Source organism: Bos grunniens, chromosome 11, assembly GCF_055505025.1.
Source record: "Bos grunniens cultivar Pamir isolate PY7600 chromosome 11, Bosgru_T2T1.0, whole genome shotgun sequence".
Classification (NCBI taxonomy): domain Eukaryota; kingdom Metazoa; phylum Chordata; class Mammalia; order Artiodactyla; family Bovidae; genus Bos; species Bos grunniens.
The window spans coordinates 9,461,645-9,475,177 of NC_141175.1; the positions used below are offsets into that span (position 1 = coordinate 9,461,645).

The following is a 13,533-nucleotide window of genomic DNA, read 5'->3' on the forward strand; positions in this document are numbered from 1 at the left end:
CACTGTTTATCAGATTCATTCCCATTTTGGAATGAGCGAGTAGGTAATACTCATTCCTTTTCTTCGCTATGTAACATTCTCTTGTGTGACTGTCCCACGATTTACTGTACCATTCTACTCCTCATGGACCTTTTGGTTGTGCCCACTTTGGGGCTACTATGAGCAATGACCTGTGAGCCTCCTGGGCACACATGCCTGAGTTGTCTAGAACACACATTTAACCGCAGACATGCTGGCTTACAGGACCTGCATGCCTCAACTCTCCTAGATACCTCCCAGGTTTTTGAAAGTAGCTGTACCAACTCATCATATCAGAGTTCCCTTTCTCCTATATCCTATCACTTGGCATTATCGTAGTGTAAACACTCCAATCTGAATACAGAGCAGTATCTCACTCTGATTTTAACTGCATTCCCCTGACCACTAACGAAGGTGGGCAAGTTTTCATGTATTTACTGGCCATTTGGATTTCATCCTTTGCTAGGTGCCACTTTTTTCCCGTTGGCTGGCCTGCCTTTTTTCTTAACTGAGCCTTCCTTTTGGCATCCTTTCACAGATACCTAACGGGCACCTAACACTGGATTGGAACCTAGGGATTTGGTGATGAACAAGAAAGCCTGGGGTCTAAAGTCAAGCAAGACAATAACGAACAGGGAGGAGAACACCCTACAACACTCACTTGTTATCCCCTCGGTCATGATGTCCGTCATCTTACAGCAGGAGGAGAGCATCCTCATGCTCAGCTGGTCCACCACCAGCACCTGGAAGCAAAGGGAACAGTTCACACCTAGAAGCAAAGGAAACAGTTCACACTGGAAGCAAAGGGAACAGTTCACACCCGGAAGCAAAGGGAATGGTTCACACCTAGAAGCAAAGGGAATAGTTCACACCCGGAAGCAAAGGGAACAGTTCACACCTAGAAGCAAAGGAAACAGTTCACACTGGAAGCAAAGGGAACAGTTCACACCCGGAAGCAAAGGGAACGGTTCACACCTAGAAGCAAAGGGAATAGTTCACACTGGAAGCAAAGGGAACAGTTCACACCTAGATGCAAAGGGAACAGTTCATAACCTGGAGGGCACCTGCTGTGACGCTTGCCTCCCCACAGCGGACCACATCAGACTTCAGGTAGAGCCCAGAAACAGAATTCTGAGTAATCGAGGTTTCCTAGGGGCCAGAAGTTTGCCAAGATACACGCTAACCTTTATTTCCCTACCAAACCTAAGCTTCTAGAAGAGTCTGCTCTCACTAACATGACTTGATTTTTCAAACTTAAAAAAATTAAAGTTTTTTGATGACAAAGAAAATAATTACTCATAAAAATGCAAAAGAAAAAGAAAAAACTTTCATACGCGGCATCCACACTCAGAGCAATCCAGACTTTTTCAGTGCATAAACTTTCTCTTTAGGGGAGAATGAACACTTGTGCCACCCTGATGGATAGAAGGCGAGGTCTCTGTTGCAGACATCATCGGGATGGACTGGCACATGTGCTGTCCAGGAGTAAACTCTACCTCAGTCTAGAAAAGAAGGATAGGAACATGCCATCCTGGTTGAAAAGCATTATACCTGCAGCTCTTCAGCAACCCTTTCCCATCTCCATCTGACCCACAGTGGAGAGAGGAAGCTAAAATAAGGTTATTTTCTCTTCTCCTTCAAAGATATAAAGCCAGGCAACAGGAGCTAGAAAAATGTGGGCCCCAAAGCATTTTGCTGTAGCACGAGGACCAATCAGGTTTCATTTCATGAGGCAGCTTCCCCAAGATTAGTTTAAAATTTTCATATCCACACGTCTGTTACTGACGGGAAGGGTGAGAGAGAAAGGCAGGCAGAAAGAGTTCCCACCTACTGACCTCCCATCCTGGGTGTGAAGATGGACGCTCTAGCTAAAACATGATCTCATGTTTATGAGGTTATGTTTATGAGGTTAGGGTAAGACTTTAAAAGCTTCCTGGTGCCAAGCTGTTCCAAGGCCCAATGAACTTGAGGCTCCAGACTGCAGAAAAACTCGGGGGCAAGAATGGTTAGCCCTTCGACAACACACGCAGAAGTTCGAGTGTGCCCTCCTGGTCACTCCAATGCCTAGTCCCAGATGATCAGAGGGACCTTCAAACTCTGACTTCCTGGATGGAGGACAGCACGATTCTGACTTGTATCATCCACTCCCAGGACTGAGGTCATAATCAGTTAGATTGACTTAAATATTTGTTTCAGGTACACAACAGTTTCCAGCATTGCTCTCAATGTTAAATGAACAAACAAGCTGACTTGGTTTGTCTTGTGTAGCTACAGACAGACAGGAATAGGCCAGATGAGGGCTTTTCAGACCGTTGCATGGGCTCCAGGAGAGGCTTTAGGGCCACCGGAGGGGCAAGAAGGGTCCCCTCCTGTCTCCCATAGCAAGTAGAATAATTCCACCCTCTGCTTTAATCAATGGGTTCCAGGTAAGATCCTGTTTGAATTAAAGGGTTCCACTGCTAGAATGCCCCACCAGGTGGTCTTAAAGATAAGCTTCCTGATCCAGAGATTTCCTAACCAGGATCATATACATAGAAGGCACAGCAGATTACCTTTTGAAAGTTCAGAAGCTTTTTTGTATTCTCTGGATGCAGCAAAGGTCCTCATTTCTCCCCTGCATGCCTCTCCCCAATGCCACCCCATTCGTATTCTTCCCCATGAACTCACCTTCAAGGTCATTCATTGTGCTCTTCCACTTACCTTCCATTCTCCCTTCTTTTTCACCTTCTTTATCACATCATGCATGATCTCTAAAAAGGAGAAAAAAAGGAAGGAAGCAGGGAGGGAAGACAGGAGGGAGGGAGGGAAGGAAGGAGGAGAAAAAATTTAATGTAATTTCAAGGACTTCCAACCCCTGCCTATGAGACAAGGTCATCTTCCCTCCATAGACCTTGTTCTCCTGGGTCATGCAATTCAACCAATCTGTCTACTGGGCCATAATCAATCCACCATAAAGACAGTTCTCTTCCTGTGTCCTCGATTCACTGGTTCTCAGATTTTCTGGTCTCAGGACCCCTTTACATTCTTAAAAATTGAGGACCCCACAGAGTGTTTGTGTATATGCATAAATATCTATTGACATTTGCTGTATCAGAAGTTAAACTGAGAAATTTTAAAACATGTATTAATTCAATTACAATAACAAACCCATTCTATGGCAACATAGTTGCATGCCATTAAAATGCTATATATATTTTCCATAATAAAACAATTTACTGAGGATACTGGCATTGTGGTACATTTTTGCAACACTTCTCAATGTCTGTTTTCATAGAAGACAGCTGGGTTCTCCTAGCTGCTTCTGCAATTTATGAAATATATAGCATTTGGGAAACTCCACTGTGTGTTTGCAACAGAATAAGAGCAAAGAGGCAGATAACATTTTAGCATTATTATGAAGGTAGTTTTGACCTCAAATTCCTGAAGGGTCTAGTGTTTCAGAATCACGCTTTAAGATGAATGAGTAAAATTCTGTGACAATGCCCAGGCCACATAAGCTACCTGCCTAAGCTCCAAAAACAGGTGTGAAGAGCAGTTGTGATATCCTTCCAGTTCTAAGCACATCTTTGGGATGCTCTCAAATCCCGAAACAACATTTTTGTAAGCCACAGTTTCTGTAATGCCATACCACACCCAAGTCTACCTGGCCATGGAAGATTCACAGGAAACAGCGCTTTGCTACTCTTTTCAAACCCAGATCACTCACAGGCCTAGAAGGAGTCAGAGGCTAAGAACTGTCATTAGCAACTGTGCTTCAAACATTTAGCTCATTCTCCAAAGCATGATAGTCCCCTAACTCTGCTTCTACCTCCAGTTATCTGATATGTCATAAAAGTATTCTAAAAATTTTCAGAGCTTTTTACTTGATTATAAAAACCCACATAATTATTGCAGTAAACTTGGAAAACACAGAAAAGTATAAAGAGGAAAACACCAGTTTTCCTTTTTTTCCAGTTATTCCTTGCATGCTATAAAAAAATCAAAAAGAAAAATTATTTGTAATCTTGCCAACCTGAAATGCATAACTGACAGTTTCCTACTCTCTTTTCCCATGAACTTTTACACAGCTGATAACATGCTGTATATATAATCTCATATTATGCTTTTTTTCTCATTACAAAAACTCATTTCTCCATGTTAATAAAAATGCTTCCTAGGATCTTAAATGCCTGCATAGTACTCCCTAATCTAGCCAACAATTTCTCAACAGTCATTCAGATTATTTCCCATGGTTCAGTGTGGTGAAAAACTGGGAACAAATATATCCAATAAGCCAGGGGTTACGTTAATTAGGTTACATTTGTGCAATGGATACTATGTGCCTACTAGAAATAATGATCTGGAAAATACACACTCCTTTACTCAGTATCACTGTTTACTGGTCCCTGGACCCAGCACCAGGGATGAACAGCAGCAGACACGTCTCCTTTGGAGTTTACAGGCTAGTGGCAGAAGCAGGCAAGACAGAAGGGCGATCGCAGCTTCTCCTCACAAATGCTCTGAGCCAAACAGATAAGGGCAGCAGTAGAAAAGAAAAATCCTAGTGTGGGGAGCTACCTTTAAGAGGGGGTCATACAAATGTATGGATACCAAGGAGGAAAGCTGGGGATGGGATGAATTGGGAGATTGGGACCCACATATATATATACTATTGACACTATGTATGAAAAAGATAACCATTGAGAACCTAAAAAAGAGAGAGAGAGATACAGGAGGGATCAGGATTAAAAAACAAACAAAAAAAAACCCAGGGGGAAAAAAGGCGGGGGTGGGGGTGGTGTGTGTGGTACTTCCCTGGCTGTCTAGTGGTTAGGATTCCATGCTCCCACTGCAGGGGGTGCAGGTTTGACTCCTGGTTGGGGAATGAAGATCCTGCACGACAAGGCAAAAAAAAAAGGGGGAGGGTGGGGTCCTGCTTGGCCTCTTTGAGGTAGACCCCAGTCCCTCAGAAGGAGCAGGGGGAGGCACAAAGGCTGGAGGTGGAAAAAGGAAAAAGAAGTTGACAGCTTCTTGGAACTAAAGCTGGTAGGAGCTGAGGCTGGAGGCCAGATCATGCGGGACCTTGACGGGAGTCTGATTTTCTCTGAAGGGCACTGGAAAGCCACGGAGGGCAGGGACGTCACCTGCTGTATTGCGGGAGATGAGACTGGAGCGGGGGCGGGGCGAGAACTGAAGCAAGAGTACAGTCGGGACACCTTCCCAAGGGCCCATCCATGGCTGCTGGCAGTGGAGATGAGGAGGATTGATGTGGACCATTTTTAAAGCCTTTATTGAATTCGTTACAACATTGCTTCCATTTTATGTCTTTGGTTTTTTGGATGCGAGACAAGTGGGATCTTAGCTCCCAGACCAGGGATGGAACCCACAACCCCTGCATTGGGAGGTGAAGTCTTAACCACTGGGCCACCAGGCAACTCCCAAGAAGTGGGTGAATTTCCTTTTATTTGGAGGTAAAGCCAATAGGGCTTGCTGCTGAATTGGGTGTATGGGAAAATAAAGATAAGAAACACAAAACTCCTAGCTTTTTCATTTAAATAAAGAAATTTACGTAGACACAAAATATTTAGAGGGAGAAGAGAATTGATCTATTGGAGAATACGCAAAGTCCTTTTTTGACTAAAGACTGAGATGACTAAGATGTCTGAGGTGGAGATACAAGGTAGGGGAAGCTTGAAAGATTGACCTTTAGCCACAGTTTAAAATCTGGGTGTTATTAGCAATTAATGGTATGAGGAAAGGTTGGAGAAAGTCCCAAACTCTTGGCCTTTCCTGGGAGCTCAGTGGTGAAGAATCTACCTGCCGATGCAGGAGATTTGGGTTCAATCCCTGGGTCAGGAGAAGGAAATGGCAACCCATTCCCATACTCTTGTCAGGGGTTGCAGAGTCGGACATGACTTAGTGACTAAACATCACCAACAATAAATATGCTGAGCTTTTGATAAATTCTACTGAATTATTTTCCAAAAGCACAATTTACGCTCTCATCAGTGCTCTGACTGGCTCTCCAAAATAATGTACTATTAATAACTGATAAAACATATCTTGAGTTTTGTTTACAAATGTAACAGTGGAAGACGGTATTATTACACTATCTTTTTTGTATTAATAGGGTTTTTTTGTTTTCCTGCTACACAAAATTAATTTAAATTCAAGTCACCTTTTGATAGGTGAAGGCAGAGATATAATCAGAAAATCAGAACAAGGATCACAAGCCCTAAAGACTGAGAATACACTCTGGGTTCAAGTCTTCTTGCCTGGTGATTCCTGTTCTGAAATTCTCAGGGCCTGTATTTGTTGTATTGTTGTCAGTCAGTTCTAATCCTGCCCTACATTTTTCTAATCCAATACCAAAAAGGAAACAAGGATTAGAGCCCATTTTAGCATTAAGAATCAAGTAGGTTGGGCTACTTCCTCACAAATAATCCCTGGCAATCACATTTCATCTCCCTTAGAAGTCCTCTTTGTGTGGAGAGAAACAATAAAGCTGGTCCAGCCAGAGGGTCCTATTTCTGCATTCCAAACCACGTGATTTCCAGGCAAACTGTCTGCTTCACCACCACCTGGCCTGAGCATTTGGCACAGAAGACACCAGGGCAGTATTCTTGGCTGGGAAATCCCATGGACAGAGGAGCCTGACGGGCTACAGTTCATGTGGTAGCAAAGAGTCAGACATGACTTAGTGATTAAATAACCTCAACGCTAGAGCAGCTTTAACTTCTGCATAATTGTGAGAATCATGGCCCTAGTTACTCCTTGAAGAAAAGCTATGACCAACCTAGACAGCATATTAAAAAGCAGACACATTACTTTGCCAACAAAGGTCCATCTAGTCAAAGCTATGGTTTTTCCAGTAGTCATGTATGGATGTGAGAGTTGGACTATAAAGAAAGCTGAGCACCGAAGAACTGATGCTTTTGAAGTGTGGTGTTGGAGAAGACTCTAGAGAGTCTCTTGGACTACAAGGAGATCCAACCAGTCCATCCTAAAGACTCATTGGAAGGACTGATGCTGAAGCTGAAGCTCCAATACTTTGCCCACCTGATTCGAAGAGCCAGCCCATTAGAAAAGACCCTGATGCTGGGAATGATGGAAGGCAGGAGGAGAAGGGGATGACAGAGGATGAGGTGGTTGGATGGCATCACCGATGCAATGGACATGAGTTTGAGCAAGCTTCAGGAGACGGTGAAGGACAGGGAAGCCTGTTGTGCTGCAGTCCATGGGGTCACAAAGAGTCGGACATGACTGAGTGACTGAACAACAAGGCTACTCAGGCAGACGTCACTCCCACCCTCATGACCAAGAAAAAAATGCCTAAAGCAGCCATGTGCTATGCTGTGCTTAGTCACTTAGTCACGTCTGACTCTCTGTGACCCCATGGACTGCAGCCTGCCAGGCTCCTCTATGGGGATTCTCCAGGGAAGAATACTGGAGTGGGTTGCCATGCCCTACTCCAGGGGATCTCTCCAACCCAGGTCTCCCTCATTGTGGGCAGATTCTTTACCAGCTGAGCCACCAGGGAAGCCCAAGAATACTGGAGTGGGTAGCCTTATCCTTGTCCAGTGGATCTTCTTGACCCAGGAATCAAACTGGGGTCCCCTCTGCATTCCAGGTGGATTCTTTACCAGCTGAGCTATCAGGCAAGCCCAAAGCAGCCATACTCCAATGCAAATTAATTTTAAAAAAAGAAAGAGAAAATGCCAAGGGAAGCACTAAAATTAGACAGACCAGGGAAACTCCAGGTTCAGGCATTTGTTAGCTGTGGACCTTGAGCAAGTATAAAATTTTTTTAGATTTCAGCTTTCTCATCTACAAAATTATAATACTCTAATGACCTGTTGTGAGGGTTAACGAGACAATATGCCTGGGAAGGTATCTGGCAGGTCTGAGGCACAGAACAAAAGGCATCACGTCACCATAAAAATATGTTATTTATACAGACAATAAAATAAGAAAATTATAACATTTCACTTCCACCAATCAAGGTTTTTAATATAAAAATCCTATAAAAATAAATATATATTTAAAATATAGTTTAAAATAATCACCAAAATATTTAGATATCAAACTCTTCATGTATTTCAGCAGAAACTTCTAAACTTCCTTGACCCACAATAAACATGTGAATATGCTTTGGAATAATGGCACCAATATATATAAATCTTAAATGCTAATATAAAATTGAACAGAAGAAGCCTTATACCACTTCTAAGGAAAGAGACGGTGACCTCTGCTTATCCAGGAAGAGATGCATTAATGCTGAAGCACAAGTCAGAGGCCCCAGACAGTAAGATATATCATGTCACAACAGGGACACTGGGCTGAATTTGGAAGCTGCCATTACTTAACACTGTTCTGAGAATTCTCTTAGACAAGAAAACAAAACAAGGTAAGAAGGACACAGAGTTATCTGCCTGCAGAAATCATGGGAATCAACTAAAAAACTAGTAGAAACATTAAAACCTTTAGGAAGGTTGTTGTTGTTTAGTTGCTAAGTTGTGTCCGACTTTTTGCAACCCTATGAACTGTAGCCCACCAGGCTCCTCTGTCCATGGGATTTCCCAGGCAAGAATACTGGAGTGGGTTGCCATTTCCTACTCCAGGGGATGTTCCTGACCCAAGGACTGAAACCAGATGTCCTGCATTGGCAGGCGGATTCTTTACCACAGAGCCACCAGATAGGTCGCAGATACAAAATAAACACATAAAAACCAAGAGGGCTTGCACGTGGCAACAATAACCAGACTCCAGGAAGGCAGCTCCACTGTTTCCTAGCGCACATGGGCTGGGAATCCACGCCCTGTCAAGTCTACTCCACCTGCTGCCGGTAATTCTGCTCTCAAGCAACAGCAAGTCTGTTCCTCTTTCCCCGACGGCACTTCAGATATCTAAGGACGGCAACCAAGACTCTCCAACTGTCTTGCTCTGGGCTGAAGATCCTCCCAGCTAAACAAGCGTATCTTCCCAGGTAGACTAAGTTAAGGTTCCACAAAACAGAAAGAAATGGTTCAAATACTTGAAAACAAGCCTTCCTGGTACTCTCAAGTTCCTTCTCTTAGGAAGACCCAGGCACACAGAAACTGTTGGCAACTAACTACAAACCTCTTTAATTTTTAAAAAAAAATATTTACTTGGCTGTGCCAGGTCTTATTTGCAGCATGCAGGTTCTTTAATTACAGCATGTGGGATCTAGTTTCTGGAACAAAGATCGAACCCAGGCCCCCTGCACTGGGAGCATGAAGTCTTAACCACTGGACCATCAGGGAAGTCCCCAAATCTCTCTAATTTTTTGTCTTTATGATGTTTTAAATAACATAGAAGCAGCACATTCTTGATGAAAAATTAACAATAGAGAGATGAATAGCTACAAAGTGACATTCTCCTCCTCACCCCTACTCCTGAGGGGAAACAAACATCCATGGTTTAGGGAATGCTCTTTCAGATCCTTTGCCAGGCACATCCAGGCAAGCACGGGGCTCTAACAAATAAATCCATGGCTCCTTGGCACAGGCCTGGGAGGTAAAACAACTTTCAACGATTCTACTTTTTTGCTGGGTAGGAACACTTCTACTGGAAAGAGTTTTAGAGACCATCTAAGGACAGAGTCATTTTGGGATTGAGATGCTCCTGTGAAACACAGCCATAGGGAGTGGGCAAGGCCACCAACTGGTCACTCCAGAGGGAAGCAGGTCTCTGGATCCCCATCCAAATGCTCTTCCCACTCCACATACTGTCTCAGGGGCCAGCAAGGACTGGACTCCGCACTGGAACCCGGCGTGCTTTTCTTTGTTATACTGCAGTGATCACCCTGACAGAGTAAATCGAACTGACGCAGATGGGTTTTGGAGCCAGATGGTTAAAGTTCACATCCCTGCTGCGCCTCCACTTACTAGACTTGGGACAAGTGACTGAATCTGTGTCACAGTTTCCACATCTATAAAATGGGGATGACCACACATGCCTCATAGAGCTACTGTAAATGATTTGATGTGTGTGAGGCACTTAGTTCAGTCTTAAAATGGTCCTCAGCACTGTCAGCTACCGCCAGCACCATCAGCATCTTTTAAAGGTATCTGACTTTCCTAATAAGGGAGAATCCAGTGATTTCTAATTGGTTTCTTATTGCTTCCCCGTGCAGTTTGTGACACGTCTTCTGTTCTCCAGTTTGTTTCTCTCCATTCAATGATGATGGCTTATTGAACATTTCCAATGTGCCAGACATCATTCCAGGCATTGGAAAAAATCATGATGAACAAGCGAAACAAGATTCCTTCCCGTAAGGTGCTTCCATCTGGTGTGGAGAGGAGAGACAGCCAATACACACAGGAGATAAGATCATTCTAGAGAGTGGTGAGTGCTCGGGGAAATTGTATCTTTTTATAATTTTATTTATTTATTTTTACTTGGCTGTGCTAGGTCTTCATTGCTTTGCTTGGATTTGCTCTAGTTGTGAGTGGGGGCGACTCTTCATTGTGGCGTGTGGGCTTCTCATTGTGGTGGCTTCTCTTGTTGCGGAGAGGCCCTAGGCTCGCAGGCTTCCGTAGCTGCAGCTCGTGGGCTCAGCTCGTGGGCCTTTGTTGCTCCACAGCACGTGGAATCTTCCCAAACCGAAGATCGAACCCATCTTCCCCTGCATTGGCAGGCAGACTCTTATCCACTTCACCATGAGGGAAATCCAGGGAGGAAATTTTAAAGGTTAAAGAACTAGAGTGTGATGAGGGTTGGGGAGAGAAGGTCCTCTGAGCGGGTAACGAGGAAGGATCAACCTAGTGAAGATGTCAGGGGGAGAGTTCTCCAGGCACAGGAAGAGCAGGTGAGATGTCCCCAGTCCGGGTCAAGGATGGGATGGACTAGGAACAGAGGGACTAGCAAGCTCGGTAGGGGAGACAGTAGCCCAAGGTGGTTGAGAAAGCAGCAAGTGCTCACCAACGATTCCGTAAGTCACTCGCTGTATCCGGCTTCTTGAACACTAGGCTTCACTTACTCCCCTTCAAACGTGACGATGCCCTCCCTCTCCCTGCATCCTCCCTCTGCCTGTCTCTGGCATCTGGCATAAAATAATGATTTAGCATATGCCTGCAGGATGAATGAACCCCCTGAATGGCACAGCAGAGCAGTGCTTGCTGGGAGTGAAGGAGCAGTTCTGTTTAAGGCTGAGGAAGGTGAGCCCCAGGGCCACCACTCTCCTGACAGCTCCCCAGGAGGTCTAAGGAGTACAGACGCCCTTTCTGGGGTAAAGAAAGTGTTTGAAAATGGCTTGTGATGATGGAGGCACAATGGTGCAAATTTACTAAAAGCCACTGAACTGTACCTTTTAAGTGGGTGAATGGTATAGTATGTGAATTGTATCTCAAGAAAGCTATTTTTAAAAAATCATCAGAGGGACTTCCCTGGTGGTCCAGTGGTTAGGAATCTGCCTTCCGACGCAGGGAACGGTGCAGGTTTGATCCCAGGCTGGAGAACTAAGATCCCACATGCTGCGAGGTAACTAAGCCTGCTTGCCACAGCTACTGAGCCTGAGAGCTGCAAAGAAAGATCCCAAAAGTGCAACTAAGACCTAACGCAGCCAAATAAATAAATATTTCTTAAAAAGTCATCAGCGAATTTTAGGGGAAAACTTTAAACTCAAATAACAAATGCAGGTTTGCTTAATATGGAACTGTTCCATAGCGTCTTCACCTGTAGACAGGTACCCTGGCATACTTCTGTAAGCCATGTTATCTAAAATTATAGCCAATTATAATTCGTATCTGAATTGTACTTTGCAGAAGCGAGAGAGACCAAATTAGAGACCTCAAATTGTCAGGCACAGGGCAAGAACTGGGTCCTGCTCCCTATTAACTCAGGGCATGTGTGCTAAGTTGCTTCAGTCGTGTCCAACTCTTTATGACCCTATGGACTGTAGCCTGCCAGGCTCCTCTCTCCATGGGATTCTCCAGGCAAGAATACTTGAGAGAGTAGCCATGCCCTTCTCCAGGAAATCTTCCCAACCCAGGGATCAAACCCATGGCTCTTTTGTCTTGTGCATTGGCAGGCGGGTTCTTTACCTCGGAGCCCCCTGGGAAGCCCCCCTATTAACTGCTGAATGACACCTGCTTGATCTGAGAATATTCCTGCTGAAGTCTGCTTTTTGGGTGGCAGGAAGGGGAGAGAAGGGAGGAGGCCCTAAGCATTAGAGGGGGTGGAGATTGGTGAACGAGGGAGTGGCTGCGTTGCTCTGGTAAGCACTAGGCCAGATGTTACAAAAGACGCACATGTTCAAAGCTTGGGCTGCTGCCAGTATCTGAGGGGAGCGTGTGATGATAAATGCCTGCTTTCCGAGAAACCAAATCCTAACCTCACACCCGTAAAGATGCTGGACAGTGTTACAGGAATGACTGCTTTCTCTTTCACAAGAAATCCTCATTTTCTATCTCCCTCCCCATCCCTCTTTAATAAGGTTTAGAGTCAAACAGTTAAGGGGCTAGAAGGTTTCTAACACACAGCTTCATGGACCTTAGAATTTTGATTGGTAGAAAGAAAATCTCAAACTGGGGACAAAAGAGGTAGAGAATAGGAGTTTCCGGCCACACTGTAGATACCATGGTCACTTCCCCTTAGCTCCAACCAGAGCTAGTTTCTTCTTCCTAAGGTTGCCTGCACCATGGATAAAAGGAGCTGTGAAGTTACCAGATCTACTCGGAAAAATCAAAGTGGGATTCCAAACGATTCATCTCATCTTCAAATCAATAGCTTAAGATAGTCAATACTATTTGTTTATATTAATATGTTGAAACAAAAAGACCAAAGACAAAAAGAAAAATGGCAATTAATCTTCCAGGACAGAAAGCACTACCATTTCTCTTAAGTATTGTTTTCTGTTTTATGTCTAAAGTATCTTTATTCTGACTGCACCGGCTCTTAGTTGTGGCGCTGGGGATCTAGTTTCCTGACCAGGGATGGAACCGGGGCCCCCTGCGTTGGGAGCTCGGAGTCTTAGCCGCTGGACCACCAGGGAAGTCTCATAAGTAGTGTGGAATAAGGCTGTTTTAAAAGAAAAGACTCAAGAATGAGGGCCAACTTTTGTACAAGATAGTGATAAGCATGAAATTATTTGGGAAGGATTCTATATTTAAGAAAGAAAGAGAACGCACATTGCCCTCATGCGTTACCAACAGCAGCAGACCTCAACGATTAATATTCCATTTCATCTGCCAGCCTGTATCTGTTCCTCTATAAAACACCTTGTCCTCTATCTTTACAGACTGCAAGAATTCTTCCTTGAACTGCAGGGATAGAGAATAATAGATATTTATCTTGATCCTGGCAGGAATCCAAGATGCGGCAAGTATCTTAAATTGGTAGATATAGCATTTAATGGCTCTGAATCACATTTCTTGACTTAAATGGGAGTTACCCTAAGGATTCAAGGGTTAGGAAAAATATACTTTGGAAAAAAGGGGAGAAGAGTGTTTCATATCATCCCAGAAACTCAGAGCAGACAACAGTCTAGTCTAGTGGTTCTCAACGTGGAGTGAT

The 13,533-nt window shown here is 44.2% G+C and overlaps 1 protein-coding gene across 3 annotated transcripts in view; it reads right to left on the reverse strand.

Moving 5' to 3' along the window:
- The window catches only part of STXBP1 (syntaxin binding protein 1), a 67,482-nt gene that overhangs the window by 33,725 nt on the left and 20,224 nt on the right, over positions 1 to 13,533 (reverse strand). For all 3 annotated transcript variants that reach the window (XR_015136302.1, XM_086325030.1, XM_086325029.1), the window contains exons 2-3: positions 2,719 to 2,768; positions 680 to 761 (exon numbers count right to left, since the gene is read on the reverse strand). Coding sequence is in view for 2 of the 3 variants with exons in the window: in XM_086325030.1 (XP_086181156.1) it covers positions 680 to 761; positions 2,719 to 2,768 (132 nt within the window). In the remaining variant the exon portion in view is untranslated. The remainder of the gene's footprint in view (positions 1 to 679; positions 762 to 2,718; positions 2,769 to 13,533) is intronic.